This window comes from Zosterops lateralis (genome assembly GCF_965231275.1).
Source record: "Zosterops lateralis genome assembly, chromosome: 23".
Classification (NCBI taxonomy): Eukaryota; Metazoa; Chordata; class Aves; order Passeriformes; family Zosteropidae; genus Zosterops; species Zosterops lateralis.
Window position 1 is genome coordinate 5,618,610 of NC_139783.1, and position 20,125 is coordinate 5,638,734.

At 50.3% G+C, this 20,125-nt stretch overlaps 1 protein-coding gene across 1 annotated transcript; it reads right to left on the minus strand.

The window, feature by feature from the left end:
• Positions 1 to 18,981: 18,981 nt before the first annotated feature.
• Positions 18,982 to 19,746, minus strand: LOC310918425 (olfactory receptor 14J1-like; the record flags this gene model as incomplete). The annotated part of the gene is made up of 1 exon (XM_083877285.1): positions 18,982 to 19,746. The coding sequence occupies one exon, from the start codon at positions 19,744 to 19,746 to the stop codon at positions 18,982 to 18,984; it is 765 nt and encodes a 254-aa protein (XP_083733411.1).
• Between the last annotated feature and the right edge of the window lie 379 nt (positions 19,747 to 20,125).

The following is a 20,125-nucleotide window of genomic DNA, read 5'->3' on the forward strand; positions in this document are numbered from 1 at the left end:
GAGGCAGCCTGGAGGAGCAGAGCCCTGTGTCCCCCAGGAGCCCAAAGTGGGGAGCCCAGAGAGGGGGGAGCGCCGCGATTGGCGGGACCCTCAACAGCCTGGAGAGGGGCAGGGGGGACTCCTTGGACCCCCTGCACCCCAGAGGAGACAATAAGGGAGAAGGGACCCTGAGACCCAGTTGCATCATGTGGCAACAGTGATCATCATGTCCAGGGAGGTTACAGCTGTCGGCAGGAAAACAAACGAGACAAGTCTCTTTTGTTAAGCACGAGAGTCCATTTTATTTCCCCACCCTGAGGCGGGGTGGGAGAAGAAGGTGAAGAGAGAGAGGGCGAGAGAGGGAACCCCACTCCTGTCTCCCCTCAAGTAGAGGGTCTGGGGGCGGGCAAAGGGCAGGTAAGGGCATTGACCTGAAGCCAGTGGAGACACACTGAGGGGGAAGGAACCACAAGGCCAGGGTCATTGAGGGGGGCAGAACCGACCAAACCATTGTGTACAGAGCACACTGGAACTATCCCCTCAGGCAGGAAGGGTAGCTGGGGTCTGTTTTGCCAAGGCCAGACCCTGGGTATTACATTGAGTGGCTAAAGGGACTCCACAGGACCCCAACACCCCCAGCATCCCAAAGTGTGGAGGTGGAAAAGGGGGGATCTTCTCATATTCCTGGGACTCCCAGCAGCCTGGGGAGGGCAGGGACCGAGTAGACGGGGATGCCCAATACAAGCGTGACCCCCCAGGAGCTGGGACAGGGGGAACCCCTTAACACCAAAGGGGAGAGAGCAGAGACAGGGGAAATGCCTCCTGGGAGGCATTTTCCGGGCTGAATCTTGGTGTTAGAGAGGTTTTTATAGAACGCAGATGGGCGGTGACTTCGAGAAATGGACTTGGGTAGAGGGACCTTCAAACTCAACATGCTCATCCCGTGTTTTTCCCCTAACCAGGATTTCTCATTCCCAAACCTTGGCTGGATGGAGGAGAAGGCTTTGACGAAGAGGAAGATGCCCCAGGACAGCCAGGAATGTGAGGAGGAAATCAGTGCCCCTTTCCCCCACTCTCCTGCTCCATCTCCCAGCCCAGCACGGCCCCCGGCTGCAGGGATGGACTGGGCGGATCTCCTTCCCCTTCCCTCTGGCACAGAGGCAAATCCCATCCTCTCCTTGTCCTTCCTCCCCCAGACAAGAAGCTGAGGATGGAGACCAGGGAAGACAAATCCCCACAGCAGAACCTCGTGGAAGAGGCTGTTTTGAGCAGCTCCACAGCACAGGAATCCAACAGGGAGGAAAAGCCTCAGAGATGCCTCAGGAGGAGGGGCTCCAAACCCATCCCAGGGGGCTCTGAGGAGGAAAGACCAACCCTGTTCCAGGAAGGAGGACAGAGATTCAGCCAGGGCTCTGAGCTGGTCCATGAGCAGCTCCATGATGGGGAGAAGCCTCACAAGTGCTTGGAGTGTGGGAAGAGCTTCAGGCAGAGGTCCCAACTGATCAGCCACCAGAGGATCCACACTGGGGAGAGGCCCTATGAGTGTCCCCAGTGTGGGAAGAGGTTTTGCACCAGCTCCACTCTCCTCAGGCACCAGCGGATTCACACAGAGGAGAGGCCCTTCCACTGCCCCAACTGCAGGAAGGGCTTCAAGCACAACTCCACACTCGTCAGGCACCGGCGCATCCACACTGGGGAGAGGCCCCACGAGTGTGGGGAATGTGGGATGAGCTTCAACCAGAGATCCGACCTGATCTGCCACCAGAGGATCCACACCAGGGAACGGCCCTACAAGTGTGAGCAATGTGGGAAGAGCTTCAGCGACAGATCCAACTTGATCCACCACCAGAACACCCACGCTGAGGAAAGGCCATACAAGTGTGGGGGATGTGGGAAGGGCTTCAACCAGAGGGGCCAGCTGATCAGACACCAAATGAGTCACACTGGGGAGAGGCCCTATGAGTGTTCTGAGTGTGGGAAGAGGTTTCAGAACAGCTCAGATCTCCTCAAGCACCAGCGGATTCACACAGAGGAGAGGCCCTTCCGCTGCCCCGACTGCAGGAAGGGCTTCAAGCGAAACTCCACCCTCATCACCCACCGGCGCATCCACACTGGGGAGAGGCCCCACGAGTGTCCCCAGTGTGGGAAGAGCTTCACAGACAGGTCCAACTTGACCCATCACCAACAGAGCCATCAGTAAGGGGAGCCTTGCAAGCGCCCTGGCTGTGGGAAGAGCTTCGTGCTCTGCTCCAAACTCATCCCCCATCAGTAGAGCCACACTGGGCAGAGCCCTGGTGGCCCACATTCCCTGTGATCTGCATTGGGAAGACACTGGGATGGTGGTCTTCTTGTTTGGTGGTCCTTAATATTCTTTAGATTTATTTGCATCCCTTTAAAATAGACAAAATTTGGGTAAAAATCAATAAACTTCTCAAAGGCATCTAACGCCTCACTTATTACTAGTGTTTCCAGGGAATCTGGGTTTCAGAGAGATACTTTGGAGCATTTGGTGGTTTGGGGGGTATGTGGTGTAGTTTTCTCCATGTCTTTGCACTCAAAGAGACGAGAAGATTCGATCTGTCACCTCAAAACTACTCAATGCCACTGAAAACTACTCAATCCCACCCCAAAATTACTTCGAAAATTGATTCCACAGCTCCTCAGGGTGGAATGCGATTGGAAGGGGATTGGGTAAAGTGGGATGCAAATCAGGAAGGAAGAGGTGAGCATTGGGTGAGGCAGGATGGGTGGGAGGGGGTTTGGGGGGTGTGAAATGGGGGAAATAGGGCTTGGGAAGGGGGTCTTGATGTCTAGCAGGGGTGGGATGAGTTGGTGTTGGGACTGGGGAGGTGGGGTGGGGTCTGGATTGACACAGGCCAGGTTTGGGGATGATGAAAGCAGGGGGAGCCATTTAATGAGTGAGTTATTTGATATTTCATGTTCCTGAAGAGATTTTGGCATATCCCATGTTTCTGAGGCACTTGTGGGGCAGTCCTCAACTCTTTGGATGGGTTTCCTGAGAGCAGCTCCCTGCAGCCCCATTGCCAGGGGTGGCTGCCTTGGGCACCAGCTCAGAGCTGCAGCCACAGTCCCTTGCCTCGGTGCTGGAGAGCAGAGAAATGATGAATGGCCCCAGACATCTCCAGGGTGTGTTTGGGGGCCAGGGCAAGTTCTGTGTAGGTGGGGCGGTCACTGCCCCAGCCCCAGCCAGTGCAGCCTCTGCTCCAGCCCCAAAGTGGCTGCCAAGCCCCTGGCACCCCAAAAACCCCACCTGTGAGAGGGACCAGAGCAGGTGAGGCTGTGACACAGGTGTGACACTGACACGTCCCACAGCCCCTGAGCTCCCAGCAGCTGAGATGGTGCTGGATCCAAGGGAGACTGGGGATCTTCCCCTCTCTCCCTCCCTGTCTTCTCAACATCTGGAGAACTTGGACAGGTTAGAGTTTACTCAGTCAGTGCTTTGTGAAATGATTTACTGTACTTCTGTGTTGGTTTTTTTTTTTTTTTTTTTCCGTACCAAAGCTGAGGGATGTGGAGCTGCCTGAATGCAGAAACTGGAATATGAGCCTCTCTTGAGGGGGAAATCTCCCCCTCCTGTGCCAGCCCATGGTAGTTCTGTAAAATGCACCTAGAATTCAGATTTTGACACCAAATTTCTTTGTATTCAGGAATTGTTCCTGTAGGAATATTGCCAGGACAAGTCTGGCTGGCAATGGTTTCACAAGGGTCACCTCCCATCTGTCCCCAAAACCCTGGGGAAGACTCTGCGCTTTCCTTCCTATGGGAAAGAACTGTCCTCCTTGTCCAGGTGCCCATGGCCACAACTGGGATTCCACCTCCAACATTGCCTCTTGTCAGAGATCAGAGGAGATTGTTGGCTGGAAGCATTTGGTGTGTGGGGCAGGAAGGGGCAGGTCCAGCCTTGCCCTGCCCTGGAACCCCAATCCCCCCAGAGCCTCTATCCCAGCCCAGCCGTGTCATAGTCGAGAGGGCCACTGAACTCCGAGTGCTTCAATAAAAACTTCAGAGTGCTTCAGGCATCAGCACCATGTTATCTAGATGTCTTTCATACCTTTTCTATGTAGCAATCCTATAGGCAGCTCCCCACAGCTCTGGCTCTTTCTCTCTTCTTTCTGCAGTCCCAGCTCGCTGCTTCCTGTCCCGAGCATGGCCACCTGACCCTGTCTGTCCCTGGGACAGTGGCTTCCCTTCTCTGTCCCTCACACGACCTCCTGTCCCTTCATCCTCACAGCACAGCCAGCAGACCCCAACTGACTCTCTACCGACTCACTCACTCTTTTGTCACACCCATAGCTGTGAGGGCAAGGCTGTTCCCACTCTTTGGTCATTAACACACTGCAATATATCAGAGGCAGGAGTGCCATAAGCACTGTCTCTGTCTTCCCACACAGCAGTGTCTGCCAGTCCCTGGCACACCAAAGGCAATGCTCCACTGCCACCTCTGCAGCCCCCAGCCCAGCTCCTGAGTGACCAGATGGCCCCAAGTCCCACCTGGGGGAAGGGCCCAGGAAGAACAAGGGGTATTTAAGGCTGACCACAGGGCCAACACACATCTTGACCCCACATCCTCTTGGAATTTCTATCTGAGCATCACTGGAATCCAGGAGTTGGTGGCTCTGTGTGTGCTTCCCTGTATCTTATAGGTCTTTCCCTCTTCATTTGTCTTCATCTTTTAATTCCCTGCTCTTGCTAATTTTGAGTAACTTAAAATTGAACAGGCTTAGGGTTTGCAAAGTTGAATGGGCCAAGTAAATGCTTTGAGAAGTGTTTTTTGTTGATTGAAAGTCATATTAGACCTTTGCTAAAATTTCTCTGAGTTTCTAAAGTTGCCAGTAAAAGCCGTTTTGTTTTTTTTAAGCTTCTGAGAATCTCTTGTTGGTATTTCTCCAGTGTTTCTAACTCAGAGGACACAAACAATTGTAATTCCCATTAAATGTCTAATTCAGAGAGTTTTCTGGGAGATGGGGGTCAGGGCTTGTCTGTCCTGCTTGGCACAGCCCAGGCAGGGCTGTCACAGCCACATTGCACACTCCATTTCCCACCTGGACCCGCTGGTGCCTCTGAGTTCTGCCTGCCCAGCCCCAGGGACGCTCTCCTTGTGTGCCCATTCCCCCACGGTCTGTGGGCAGGGATGGCCTCAGTGGGGGCTGTGACATCCTCAGACACTTGGGGGCTGCTGGAGGATTTGACTTCTCCAGAGGCTTGTTCAGCCTTCAGCTCTTCAGTTCAGGAATTCAGTGCCCCAGGGCTCATCAACATTCAGAACACCTTAACAGGCCAAACCTCTGGGAATAATTAGATTTAAATTTTCAAATTTTTGTTAATTAGACAGATTTCAGAACTGAATTCAAAGTGAATGTATTATATTTATAAAGACAGCGAAAAACAATTTTTAGGTCCTGTTTAGGCTTTTTTTTTCCTTATTAATATCTTGATATATGCAATCTCCAATTGACATTGAATCCAAGTACCTTCTAATGTTCAGTTTGAATAGATATGAAAATCAAGACCCTTTATGTCTGACAATCAATTAGACTCTGTCCCTACCCCCACCCCACCATTTCCCCCATCCCAGCCCTGGGACTCAGAGCAGCCTTGTGCAAATCTGAGCTCCCTCCAGCCCAGGCTGGGCCTGCAGCTTTCAGCTCCTTGGCTCCAACTCCCAGCTGCTTTCCTTGGAGAAGGAGCTGCCCGAGACACAGAGGGATGTTCATTCATTGTCAGCCAACAAACCCAAGGGAAGGCACAGCTCCATCAAATGCAAAAGTCATTCCTCTGATGGATATTAAGTTCACTTTCCATAGCAGACAGTCTCTGACCAATGGAAAACACCTTCTGTGCCCAGCACAGGTCCCAAGGTCCCCCCAAACCCTCCCTGCCCAATTCTGCCCAGATTTGCTCTTTGCACACACCAGTCACACACTGAAGTAAGGAGCTCCCTCCGTGTCTAGAGGGAGGAAAAGAGAAAAAGTGGATGAAGAGCTCTTCTGTGCACAGCTAAGATCCAAGAGCCACCGGAATGGGAACCACAACTCATCAGGTTTGTGTCCTTTGGGGCCCAGGGACTGCTGGGACTCCGAGGCACAGAAAGGTTTCTTGCCAGCAAACAGAAGTGAACATGATACAGTTTAATAACCATCAGAGCTCTTCCCTCAGCTCTCTGTGATGTCCCAGCAGCATCTGACATGTCCACCATCCCCAGGGGATTTCCATACAGGAACAGTTTTAGACAAAGATATAAGAAGAGGTAATTCTGTCATAGATATAGACACAATTAAGATGTTGACTAATGTGATATTTATTTGAACTAAAGAAAAATTGGGGAACTCTCTATAGCTCAAAGCATGAGACCAGGCAATTGAGAGGCACTTGAAGGACCACAGAGCATCTGGATGTGGAAATCTGGGAGCAGCTGCAAGGACATAGATCCAGCTGGTGTAGTGAAGAGATGTCCTTAAACATGGCCATTTAAACAGGAGAGCTGGAAACACCTAAAGGAAGAGGGAGGGGAAATAATAAACAGAATCTTGGTGAAACAAATAGAAGGCAAGATCACTATTTCTTCTCCTGCCATATGTATATTTCCAGGAAATTCTTGTTCTATGTGGGAAAATTTCCTATTTCTTAAAAGTACTCAAATGACCCCGCTAATAAAAATGTGCTTGTATATTATGAAATGAACAGGGATTAAAACCTGTGCCCCTTTGCAGGCAGAGATCAAGTGAGTGCCCATGAACAGGCAGTGCCACTTGTGCCCTGAGGTGCCCGGCTGGGGTTGGCATCTCTCAGAGAGGAGCTGAGGGAGAGCAGAGCACCTTGCAAGCTGCAGGTCCCTGACACCCCCGGAGGGCTCCTGTCCCATAAATATCTGCTGTGCTCCAGGCTGAAACAGGGACCAGCACCGTGCTGGGATGATCAGAGAAGTGAGGTGTGTGCAGAATAAAATGGAATGGGGACAGGGGCTGGTCAGATGTTCCTCTAAAGGATCCCAAAATCACCTCCAAGTGAGCAGGAGGGCAAAATAAATCCCTATAAACCACCGTGTGTGTTCAGGGACTCAGCTGTGAGGAGCTGGACGTGGACAGAGGCATCTGGAACAATTCTGTCCTCAGGCTGAGCTCTCCACCCCTGCCCTGAAGTCAATCAAGTGCTTTCCCAGAGGATTCCATGGTTGCCAAACACCCCTCCAGATGCATCTCACAGGAGCACAGAATCTCTTTTTCAAGGTCAGGAAAGCAGAAAAAAATGACAAGAGATGTCCAATAAACTCTGTTTAAAAACCTGGAAAAAACCAATTAGTAGTTGAACTCTGAAGTGCAGCTGTGGGGCCTGGAATCGAAAGGAAAACTGGGAAGGCTTTTCACAAGGACTGACACTGAAGAGCTAATAGATGAATGTGTGTGGCATTTTGAGAGACTTCCAATTTTCTACATGTTTCCTTGAACTGTTGAACTTGACTTTATCTTTGCCTCCTCTTGCACCAAAGGAGCCTCATTGCACCAGCCAGGAAGGCAAAGCTCATTCCTGGCCCTGGCTGGTGCTGTCCCTGCAGCATTTCCATCCCTCCCGTGGCCTCTTCCCTCAGGGTCCCCAGCAGCAGCTGCTGGAGCAGCACATGGAAGCTGCAGATGGAAGTGCTGCCCAGCCCAGGCTGAAGCTACAAAAGGATCCTGCTGACAGGAACCCCAGTATTCCCTCCCAGGGGCCCTGCAGACACTTCCCCATCTGTTCTGTCTGCTCCACGCAGACATTGCAGGGGACATCCTGTCTCTCGTTTGGGGCAAGGCCAGGACCCCAAATTCACACTCCAAATGCTGGATTCTGTCCCATGTCTGCGTCTGCTGAGATGGGCTCCAGCATTATCCAGAGAAACTCACTGTACTTCATCCAGCCCTTGGAAAGGGTTTTGATAAGGACCACAAGTCATAATCCAAATAAGATTAATTTTCAATTGTTTACCCTTTGTTCTCTGTGGTAGTCTTCTGTGCCATGAAATGCAACTTCAATTAGACTGCAAGGAATGGGTCTGAAGCCTGCAGTACCAGAACAAAACAAAGCCAGCCAGATTTTTTAATGAAAACTGGAAGACATAAAAATAGTAAATGTGTTTTTCTCTTCAGAACATTTTTCAAGTTAACATAACATGTACATGATAAAGCAAATTCAAGCTATGTGTTTTAAAAATGGGCAAGCAAGTGTTAATTTTTGAGGAAGGGTTAATTCTACTACAAATCAACTAGTTCAAGTTAAAGATAAATTGAACTTAGCATTGAAAACCTGCACATGGTGCCTACACAGGGTGTTTGCTGGCTCCTTGTGGCCTGCAAGGAGCAACTGGAGAACAAGAGCTGGCCCAGAGGAGACAGGACACGTGGGTGCAGAGGAGATGCAGCACTTGAGAACAGCTTTCTGTTGGCTACTTAGGATTTTTTGAATAAAAAATATTGAATCTCAACTTGCTTGCAAGTTTCCCTTCTTTCCCGGTGTGATTCAGGTGCCTGGAGCAATGTGATGGGCAGCAGGCCCAGCGTGGCCGAGAGCTGAGCCCCAGCAGAGCCCTGGCAGAGCCCAGAGCAGCCTCAGCAGCCCCAGAGCCCGGCTGGAAGGAGGCACTTGGAGCAGGGAGGGGCAGCAGCTCCAGCCGTTCCCTGCAGTCCTGTCCCTGGGCCCCAGAGGGAAGAGGTTCCCACAGCCCCCAGCCAGGGACCCGCTCCCAAGGCTGTTGCCAGGGCAGCCAGGGCTGGCACCAGCTGTGATGCTCAGTTTCCCCGGGCCGGGCTTGAGGAATGGGATTCCTCAATTTCCTGCTCCCGCTAAAATGGTGCCGCCCCTCGCTGCCCTTCAGCCTCCCACTGAAAGTACAAAAGGCAAAGAGCCCAGGCTGGGATAAGAACAATTTATTGGCAACTGCAACAATATAAGCAACAAATAGGAACAGAAACAACAGGGATAATAGAAGAGGTATGGCAAACTATATACAAGTAAAAATAAAACAACACCAATTGGTTCTTCCCAGCCATGCATTTCCTTCTGCCTGGAAAGTTCATGCTTCTCCATGAGGGAGAGAGAGAGTCCCTTTCTTGCCTTTAGCCATGACCTGAGATGGGATCGAATACAATGACAGGGCCATGGCCAGACCCTCACATTCTTCAATTCCACCTAATTTCATTGCCAGGGGCAGGGAAAGGGACAGATTTCCTCCCAGCATGGATCACAGTGATTGTGGGTCACCAGGGTTCTGCAAAATCTGGGTCTTCTGATGAGGGATGAGGTTGGAGACTCAAATTATGCTCTTCCCACAGTTGGGGCATTCACAGGGCCGTTCCTTTACCGGTGCCTCCTTTGGTGTCGGGTCAAGTTAGAGCTGTGGGTGAAGCTCTTCCCACACTGGGGACACTCGTGGGGCCTCTCCCCAGTGTGGATGCGCCGGTGGGTGACGAGGTTGGAGTTTTGTTTGAAGCCCTTCCCGCAGTCGGGGCAGCGGAAGGGCCTCTCCTCTGTGTGAATCCGCTCGTGCAGGAGGAGATTGGAGCTGGTGTTAAACCTCTTCCCACACTCAGAACACTCATAGGGCCTCTCCCCAGTGTGGCTCATTTGGTGGATGATCAGCTGGCCCCTCTGGTTGAAGCCCTTCCCACATTCCCCACACTTGTATGGCCTTTCCTCAGCGTGGGTGTTCTGGTGGCGGATCAGATTGGAGCGTTGGCTGAAGCTCTTCCCACATTGCTCACACTTGTAGGGCTGTTCCCTGGTGTGGATCCTCTGGTGGCAGATCAGGCTGGATCTGTCACTGAAGCTCATCCCACATTCCCCACACTCGTGGGGCCTCTCCCCAGTGTGGATGCGCCGGTGGGTGACGAGGGTGGATTTGCGGTTGAAGCCCTTCCTGCAGTCGGGGCAGCGGAAGGGCCTCTCATCAGTGTGGATCCTCTGGTGGCTGATCAGTTGGGACCTCCAGTTGAAGCTCTTCCCACACTCCAAGCACTTGTGGGGCTTCTCCCCATCATGACGCTGCTCATGGACCAGTTCAGAGCCCAGGCTGAAGCTCTGTCCACCTTCCTGGTGTGGGGTTGGTCTTTCCTCCTCAGAGCCCCCTGGGATGGGTTTGGAGCCCCTCCTCCTAAGGGATCTCTGGGGCTTTTCCTTCCTTTTGGATTCCTCTGCCGTGGAGCTGCCCAAAACAGCTTCTTCCATAAGGTTCTCTCGAGGGGATTTGTCTTCCCTGGTCTCCATCCTCAGCTCCTTGTCTGGGGGAGGATGGACAAGGAGAGGATGGGATTTTCCTCTGTGCCAGAGGGAAGGGGAAGGAGATCCCCTCAGTCCATCCCCAGCAGGACAGTGTTGGCAGCAGGGTTGTCCTGCAGCCGGGGGCCGTGCTGGGCTGGGAGATGGAACAGGAGAGAGGGGGAAAGGGGCACTGACTTCCTCCTCACCTGCCTGGATATCCTGGGCCATCTTCCTCTTCGTCGCAGCCTAAAGTAAAATGTTAAACTAAAAATGCTGTCGAAAACTAAAAGAAGAAAACCCTAACAGAGTCAGAATACAACCTGACACCCAGTTAGTCAGGGTGTTGGTGGCTGCAGTCCTCCTGGAGTGACAGATGTGCTTTTCTTGAAGCAGTGATGTTATAGAAGGGTGTAGTTTTCCTCGGAAAGTCCAGTGGTGGTGCAGATGGGTCTGGTGCTCCTCTGGGAATCCAGTGGAAACAGGCTGCTTCTGGGGTGGTGAATGTCAGATTATATCCAGGTAGGAATGCTTGGCTCCTCCCTGTGGGTGGAACATCTCCCAATGGGATGGTTTACTTTTATCAGTCATGCAGTGAACATCAATGCAGCCCATTAACAGAAGATAAGCCCCTGGAGGGAGGATGGGGTGTGGAAGAGATAAAGAACACTGCCCCACCTGGTTTTAACAGCTGGGCCATTAACAGAAGATAATCCCTGTAGTTATGAGGGATGGGCCATGAAAGAGATAAAGAACATTGCCCCACCTGGTTTTAACAGATGTGAATGGAATATAAACTTTTGGTTCCATCTTGCATTGCAACCCAAGACTATTGGTCAAATGCATATTCATGAAGACTATACACCATTAAACATTCCTTTGTGTGCACATTTTCTGGCAATTCTTTAGCTTAGTTCAACGCCTGACTTCATCTTCCTTAAATATGTGTCATAATGCAGATGTGATTTTGAGACTTTTGTGTTTTATTACCTCTCAAGGCCACCTGGTCTGTGGTTTGTCAGTTATTGATGGCCAAAGGGTCGGTGGTGGATTCCTCATGGCCCTTCCTGTGTTATTTGCCTTGTTTTTTTTTTTTTTTTCCAATGTTATCTTATCATCCAGACATTTTAGCCAATGTTTTTCTTTCAATCAACATTAGCCATTTCACTATTGTCAGTCAGTTACAGAAATACAGGCATCAGTCATTATTTCCCAACCATAGTCACTTCTGCAAAGATAGTTAGCAGATTTTAATTTTTTAGTATTTAAATAATCTATTAAATTGTATATTTCTATTGTTGTTTATATTTGTATTTATATTTGTTTATGAATATTGTCTTTATACTATATATTTATAGTTTTATAATATACTCTATTTCAATATTTTGCAATACCATAAACTGTAATACATTTATCACACTGAAATATGCAATCTCCACAGGGATTAGGGTATTAACTGCTAAAGGGTGACAAATTAGACTATATCAAAAGCAGTTTAAAAGAGATTAAAAACTGCACTGTGTCAAAATAATTTGCAAAAGCCAAGATATAAGTGTGAAAGCCAAGAACTACACAGTTATTTCTAACAGGTCTCCTGGCCTAACAGAACACCAGGACTGTGCTAAATGAGCAGATTGAAGGAATTACAAGGATGCATGCTAGGAGTACTGAGGACACATGAAAGGCTGTCTTTGTTTGAAAGACAGGGATCTGCTGGGGAGGGGCAGGGCCTCCCTAGAAATGGAGAATTCAAACCCCCTCCCTCCAAATTATTAGAATTTAGAAAAGGAAAGGGGCTTTCAGGCAGAGGGATGAGGTTCAGAAGAACAGTTCTTTACTAGTATATATAACAAGGCAAACAAACAACAACAACTACAGCATTAATAGCAAACACAACCAGGAACCTTGGGAGGTATTGTTTCACAAAGCCCGGGGCAGTCCAATCTCTCGGGACCCTGAGAGCACCAAGCTGGAAGAATGGAAAAAATCCCGGGCTGGTGGATGCGATCAGAAGCTGTGCAGTGGCAGCTGGAATGGCTGGGATGTCCCAGCAGGGCAGGGCAGTGTGGGGTCACAGAGCAGCAAAAAGCCTCAAGGCAGCGCCGAAGAAACGGCGGCAGCGGGATGGGGCTGGCCCAGCAGGGCAGGGGGAGACAAGCTCAGAATTCCTGGGCACATGAGCAGGGGTTGGCAGATTTCACAGGACTGGACTCTTGTTTCTTTAACCTGAAAGTTACTAAATGACTTCACTTGTCTTTGCAGCACTTTGAATGTGACTCATCTCTTGGCATTTGCATCCAGCTGTTTCTTGAGAAAAGAGGTGGCCTGAGGAGCAACTAGAGTGGAAGTCTGGCAGCAGTGCAGTCTGTCAGCTCAGCCACAAGACCCAGGAGCAGTATGAAGAGGAAATTATTCTGTACTGAGGGCATATGCTGCTTCAGTGTACAGGTTTGTACTCTGTGTCGAGTACTGTATTTTAAAATGCAAATGTAAACTTTGTGGTTTACATATAAGAGATGAATTCTTTAGAACCATAGATTTAAGATGGAGGCTTGGGGGCCGTAACTGAAGTGGCATAAATAGAAATCAGAGCAGTCCAGGCTGCTCCTGAAGCTGAGCACAAGGAAAGCTCAGCACTGCAGCAGCTCCCCACAGAGGTGGTGCCCTCTCCAAGCCTGGGGTTGCTCAGGGCCCTGCTGGATAAAGCCCTGAGCAGCCTGGTCTGATCCCTCAGCTGCCCCTGCCGTGCTCTGGAGGTTGGGCTGGGGCACCTCCTGAGGCCCCTCCTGCCCCAAGTTGTTCTGTGATTGTGTCCCAGAGCCCTGCAGCAGCCAGCCTGGCTCAGGGCACCAGCCTGCACTTCCTCACTTTGGAGTTCTGCAGTGGCTTTGACTTGTCTGATTGTCCTTGGGAGATATTCTTCTCTTTAATGCTTCATTGCCATGACGATCTGTGCATGCACTGAAGAGAAATGAACTCAGTTTCTGGAGAAATTAGCAGCTTCAAGTTGAGGGTGTGAATTTTAGATGGTTGATAACTGGGTCTTGTAGGGCCTTGGGGCTGGCCATGGATTTCCCAGCAGAGGCTGCAAAGCCACTGGAACAGACTTGTCCCTGTGGATTGGTTTTCAAAACCTGTGGATGGATTGCTGAAAGTCTCTAGGTGCTTGTTGAACTCCAGGAGTTTGACCAGAGCAGACTTTCTTGGTTGATTTTCCAACCCATACTCTGAATTTTGAATTTGAACCATTCAAGAGCGTAAAATTGAATTAAGTTGGTTTTTGTTTCTTCCCATGTCAGTAAAGGTTTTTTAACTTTGAGAACTTTCTCAGTTTTCTGCTGAGGCATATGCTTGTCTCTGATGATTTTGCAGTTTTCTTTTTCAATACTGTTTTCATTACATGACTTTTATCAGTATTTTATCAGTATTAAATGTCGGAACAGTGTATTTCAGATGAATTTATCACAGCCCATAATCAGCCTCAAAGATTTTCCAGATTATCTGAAGGGGATATAGCTCTGATCAAGGTGTCAAACACCACAGTCACTTAGAGCTTGATCTCTCAAAGTCCTCATCAGCATTTTTTAAACAGTATCCTTTTCCATCTCCTTTCATGTAAGAAAGGTCTTATTCCTGCCATCACGGTGTCCCACAATTAAAACCCCACACCTCTGTTTAGTACCTGTAGGTAGTTGAATTGCACTGTTTCCTTTGAAACCACGGACGTGCTTGGGCTGCAGCCCTTGAAAGAATTGCTGATTGCAACATAATTTTGTGTGTCACAGGAGGTTACTGCTGCTGGCAGGCTCTGTGCTGATCCTTTGGGAAAATAACTTAAAGGATAGATCAAATGGAGAGCTCAGTCAGCAGAGTCATTGATAGTTTTGCAGGTCTTAATTTTGTCAATTTTCCCTTCCTTTAGTTTTTGTTGTTGTTGTTGTTGTTGTTGTTGTTGTTTTGGGTTTGGTTTTTTTTAATAATTGTATTTTAAGGTGAAAGTCTGTTTTTCAGCAAAAATTTATTTGGAAGTTTAATGCCCCATTCGTTCACCCCAAATCTGGTTCCAGTTCTTTTGACTCCATGATGACTCAACAAATTTACAGTCATTCCTTTTGAACTTTTTCTTATCTCTTATCTTATCTTTTTCTTATCAGTGGTAGTGCTGATAAAATTTAAAGGGCAATACTTTGGACAAAAAACTGCTTTTTATAGATCATCAGATTATTTTCATTGTGGGAAAGAGGTATTAGTTGGAAATAGATTCTCTTAGGGAAAGGAAGATTTTCTATTTTGAGGTGCTGTGTTGAAAGAGATTCTTGGAAAGATTTGACCCATTTATCTCCATCTGATTTTAGGGGGAAGATGTGCAGGCTCTGAAGAGCAGCATTTGATGGCCTCAAGTTGGGGAACTCCAAACCCAAGGTGTCTGTTTGGGAAAACGTTGATTTCTGTAGAGCAGGTACTAAAGTTCAGGCCAGAGCTGGGAAGTGTGGCTCCCAGCCCAGAGCCATCATCTCCATAAAACCACTCCTCCAAAGTCCTGGCATATTTTGGGATAGCCTGCACCTCAACAGTGAAAACCAAAGTCTTGAATAAAAAAGAGAGGGAAAAGGATAAAGAATGTCAAAAGAAAGTAATTTGCATGTCTTGGGAGCAGAGAAATCATTTCAGTGAGCCATCTCTGACAGAGAGTTTTGGAAAACTCACAGAATATTAAATTCACTGCAGGGAAAAAGCCAACTCCATGCCCAGGCCATGATATTTATCAAAAGCAAGCCTGTGATTGCAGGAACTCTCCTGCCCAGAGGAATCCTGCAGGGCCAGCTGCTCTCCGGAAGGAGCCTGTGAGCTCCATCAGCCTTTTTGTCAAGCAGGGGCCAAGTCCCAAGTGTAGCAAGTGATTGAAAGATCCTGCCCAACCCCTGCCCAGGTGACCCAAGGTGAAGGCGGGGAGACCCCAGAGCCTTTTGGGGACACCTGGGACACACCTGGGAGCCCCTGAAATCCCTTTGGGAGACCCCAGACTCTTTTGGGGACACTTGGGGACCCCCTGACCTATTTGGGGAGCCCCAAAACTGCCCTGGGATCCCCCCAAAACCCTCTTGGGACTCCCCCCCCAAACTCTTCTAGGCCCCCTTTGTGACACCCCCAGACCCCTTATAGAACCTCCTTGGGACCCCAGACCCTTTTGGGGACACTTGGGGACCTCCAAGACTCCCCTTGGATCCCCCAGACACATTTGGGACGCCTCTGACCCCCCAGACCCATTGGGGGCACCTGGGACTGCCCCACACCCATTTGGGGAGCCCTTTGGGACCCCCTGAAACTCCTTAGAGACCCCCTTAGGACACCCTCTGACTCATTTGGGGGCCCTCAGAGACCCCAGACCCATTTGGGGACTCCCAAAAACTCCCTGGAACCCCTTGGGACCCCGTCACAGACCCATTTGAGGGCCCCTAGAGACTCCAGACCCATTTGGGGATGCTCCAGGACCCCCCTGGGCCATTCCCGACCCATTTGGGAACTTTCTGAACCCCCCAAAATCTCCCTGGGCAACTTCTCGACCCATTTTTTTTCCTTCCTCTCCCTTTCTCCCTTCTCCCAGACTCCCCTGGGTAACTTAGGGGATATTTGGGGGTTATTTTGGAAATATTTTTGAGTAAGTTTGAGGAATATTTTGGGCTAATTTTGGCAATATTTTGGACTATTTTGAGCTAATATTGGTCTAATTCTGAGGTAATTTTGCTGAGATTTTGGGGATAATTTGGGGTAATTTTTGTGTAATTTTGTGGATATTTTGGGGTAATTTGGAGACAGGTGAGACAAAATTCCCTGGAAATGTTCCCAAAAAATTCTCAAAATTCTGCAGGAAGGGTGCCTAAAATGTTCCGGAAATATTCCAAAAAATTTCCAAAAAATGTGTGGGGAATATTTCCATAATCCCTCAAGATATCTCCAGAATATTCCTTAAATGTGCATGGCATGTTCTTAAAATCCCCTGCAACATTCCCAAAACATAGTCCCAAATAGGTGCATGTAGTGTTTCTAAAATCCCTTGAAATGTTCCAAAAAAATTCCCACAAGTGTTCATGGAGTGTTTCTAAAATGTCCTCATAATCTTCCCCAAAAAGTCCCAATAATGTGAGTGGATTGCTTATGAAATATTCCTGAAATATTCTCATATTATTCCCAGAATCTTCTCAAAGCATCTCCAAAATATCCCCAAAATATCACTGGAATATCTCCAAAATGTTCTCGAAATATTTCTGGGATATTCCCAAAACATTCCTGAAATGTCCCAGAAATATGCCAACAACTTCATCAAATTATCCCCCAAACATCCTAATTCCCCCCAAAATATTCACAGAACATTTCTAATTTGTCTCTGAATTGTTCCTAAAATATTTCCAGAATCTTCTCAAAATGTCCCCAAAATACCACCAAGAACATTCCCAAAATATTCTCAAATATCCCCACACTGCTACCAAAACAATTCAAAAATATCCCCCAAATATTTTTCAAATGTCACTGCTGAGCTGTAATGGCCCATTAACAGAAGAGATCCCCATGGAGGGAATGGGAGGGTGAACAGAGATAAGAATCAATGCCCCACCCGGTTTTAACAGCTGGCTTGTTATCAGAAAGGCACTTGCACCCTCCTTCCTGCAGATAAAACAGATAAAGAAAAAACACCTCCCCAGACAGGTTCCAAAAGATGGAACAGAATAAACTGTTGTTTGCTTATTTGTTTGTTTTGTTAGAAAACCCAAGACACCCTTCATGGCTGACAGGAATTCGACTTTGTCCCCAGGCCCTGCCCACCATGTCCCTCATCCAAGCCCTGGCACTCCTATGGATCAGGAACAGTGTGGCCAGCAGGAGCAGGGCAGAGATTCTTCCCCTGTGCTGGGCACTGCTTGAGGCAGCACCTCGAGTGCTGTGTCCAGTTCTGGGCCCCCCAATTTGGGAACAACATGGAGGGGCTGGAGCGTGTCCAGAGAAGGGAACAAGGCTGGGGAGGGCTCTGGAACACAAGTCCTGGGAGGAGCAGCTGAGGGAGCTGGGCTTGTTTCTCCTGGACAAGAGGAGGCTCAGGGGAGACAAGGCAGTGTCAGGGCACAGCTTGGACTTGATGATGTCCAAGGTAATTTCCAGCCGTGCTGATTGTGTGATTCTCTGAAAGCAGCCTTGCAGCAGTGTCAGGATGAGGCCTGGGCCTCCTCTTCAGGAGGTGCAGCAGCCCAGGTCCCTCAGCTTCTCCTGAGAGCCCCAAAGCCCATCCTGTCAGTCCTGCAGAGCCTCTGCAGCTCCTCCTCATGGCCCACAACAGGAGCCCCACAGCCAGACACAGCAGCCCAGATGTGCCCCCCTGGCCTGGGGTGCCTCTGGCAAGGGAGCAGCCCCAGGCACTGCAGGAGCCTGCAGACAATTCCTGAAGCCCTTGGAGGATGATCCTGCTCCCCAAGGGACGTTCCCATGGTGCCAACTCAGGAACTGCAATGGAGAGTGGGGCCAGAGAGGAAAGGGCAACCAGGGATGGGCTGTTTGCAGGGGAGGGAACAGGGGTGGGCAAGAGGAAGAAATTTGTAGCAGAAAGGGTAAAGAAAGCCACGGTGAAGCAAAGGAAATGTTCAGGGCAGTTTGGGGGTGGCTGCCAGGCAGCCCTGGCTCTGAGCAACAACGTCTGCAGAGGCACAGGAAACTCGGAGCTGATGGGAACAAACTCTCTGTGTGACTTGAGAGGCCACGACAAAGCTGAGTGGTTTCCCTGCTGTGGCCCAGCCCTTCCTGGCCCCAGGGGCTGATGGCATTTGTGCTCCCTCAGGTTCATCTCCCCACACCAACAGCATGGGGGTGCTGAGGCCTGCTCTGGGCAGTGCAAACAGGGGCTCCTGAGGCAGTGCTGCCGTGTCTGTGCCTGCAAGGATGTGGCCCCTGTGTGAGCTGGGGGAGAGGCCAGGGCTGCCCAGGGGGGATGTTGTTGGCAGGTGCATGAGGACGCTCTGGGATGCTGCCCTGGGGTGTCCAGCGCAGTGGGGATGGATCAGCCCCTGCTCTGCTGCTCCTTCCCGTCTCCCCCAGGGCCCTTGCAGAGCCCCAGCCCTGCTGTTTGCCCCCAGCCTGCCCAGGGCCAGCCTGGGGCTGCTCCCGGGGCTTTTCTGTGCTGAGCATTGGCCTGGGCGTCTTCTGGAGAGAGCCTGGGCAAGGAGCCTGGGGCCCCCAGGCCCTGCCCTGAGGCATCAGCGCTGCCCCAGCAGTGCCCATGGCCTGTCCCTGCTGCAGCCCCGGCACTGCCACCCCCAGCCCTGTGCCCGGCCCCGAGAGCCCTCAGGCCCTACAGCAACACCAGGGCCAGGAGGGCAGTGGGGCAGGGCCACGGCAGCAGCACTGGCAGCACCAAGGGCTGCTGCTCCTGGGCACAGCTGCTGTGCCAGCCCTGATCTGCCCCCAGCTCTGCACACAGACATTGCTGCTGCAGCTGCACAGAAGGGAACAAAAGGGGCATCTCTGCAGAAAACTTGGCTGGGAGATCCTTGAATTTCGTTAAAGCCACCAAGAGTGCAGTCCCTCATTGACACGGTTTTTGGCCACAGGGGAAGTGGAGAGAAACAAAATGAGAAATGGTACAAACAACGACATTTCTTTGTGGATAAGATTAAAAATATAAAGTACTGGAAAAAAACCCCACAACCAAACCAACAAGAAGTATCATATTTGAGTTTTATTATAAGTGATTTGCAGAAATGGGCCCGGAGTTTAGTGTTTCTGATAACATCCAGTCATCACTCTCCACACTGCAGCCTTGAGCTCCTGGTTCCTCAGGCTGTAGATGAGGGGGTTCAGGGCTGGAGACACCACCGAGTACAGAACTGAAAGGGCCACATCCAGGGATGGGGAGGAAATGGAGGGGGGCTTCAGATAGGCAAACATGGCAGTGCTGAGGAACAGAGACACCACAGCCAGGTGAGGGAGGCAGGTGGAAAAGGCTTTGTGCCGTCCCTGCTCAGAGGGAATCCTCAGCACAACCCTGAAGATCTGCACATAGGAGAAAACAATGAACACAAAACACCCAAGTGCTAAAAAGGCACAAACTGCAAGAAGCCCAAGTTCTCTAAAGTAGGAGTTGGAGCAGGAAAGCTTCAGGATGTGTGGGATTTCACAGAAGAATTGGCCCAGGGTATTGCCATGGCACAAGGGCAGGGAAAATGTATTGGCTGTGTTCATGAGAGCATTGAGAAAGGCACTGGCCCAGGCAGCTGCTGCCATGTGGGCACAAGCTCTGCTGCCCAGGAGGGTCCCGTAGTGCAGGGGTTTGCAGATGGACACGTAGCGGTCGTAGCACATGATTGTCAGGAGATAAAACTCTGATATGATAAAGAAGAGAGAGAAAAAGAGCTGAGCAGCACATCCTGCATAGGAGATGTTCCTGGTGCCCCAGAGGGAATTGTGCATGGCTTTGGGGACAGTGGTGCAGATGCAGCCCAGGTCACTGAGGGCCAGGTGGAGCAGGAAGAAGAACATGGGGCTGTGCAGGTGGTGGCCGCAGGCTGTGGCAGTGATGATGAGGCCGTTGGCCAGGAGGGCAGCCAGGGAGATGCCCAGGAAGAGGCAGAAGTGCAGGAGCTGCAGCTGCCTCGTGTCTGCCAATGCCAGCAGGAGGAAGTGGCTGATGGAGCTGCTGTTGGACATTTGTGGTGTCTTGGCATGGGGATCTGTAAAAAAATTAATCATAGGACAGTTTGGTTTGGAGAGGACTTTCAATATCCCCCCACAGCTTGGTGGCACTTTCCCCCCACTGCCTGCCCAGGGCTCTGCTGCCTGGAGCTGTCCCTGCCTGCAGCTGCTTCCCTGTGCCCAGGGCTGGGCCCTGCCAGTGCTGCCAGAGCCCAGCCCAGCCCTG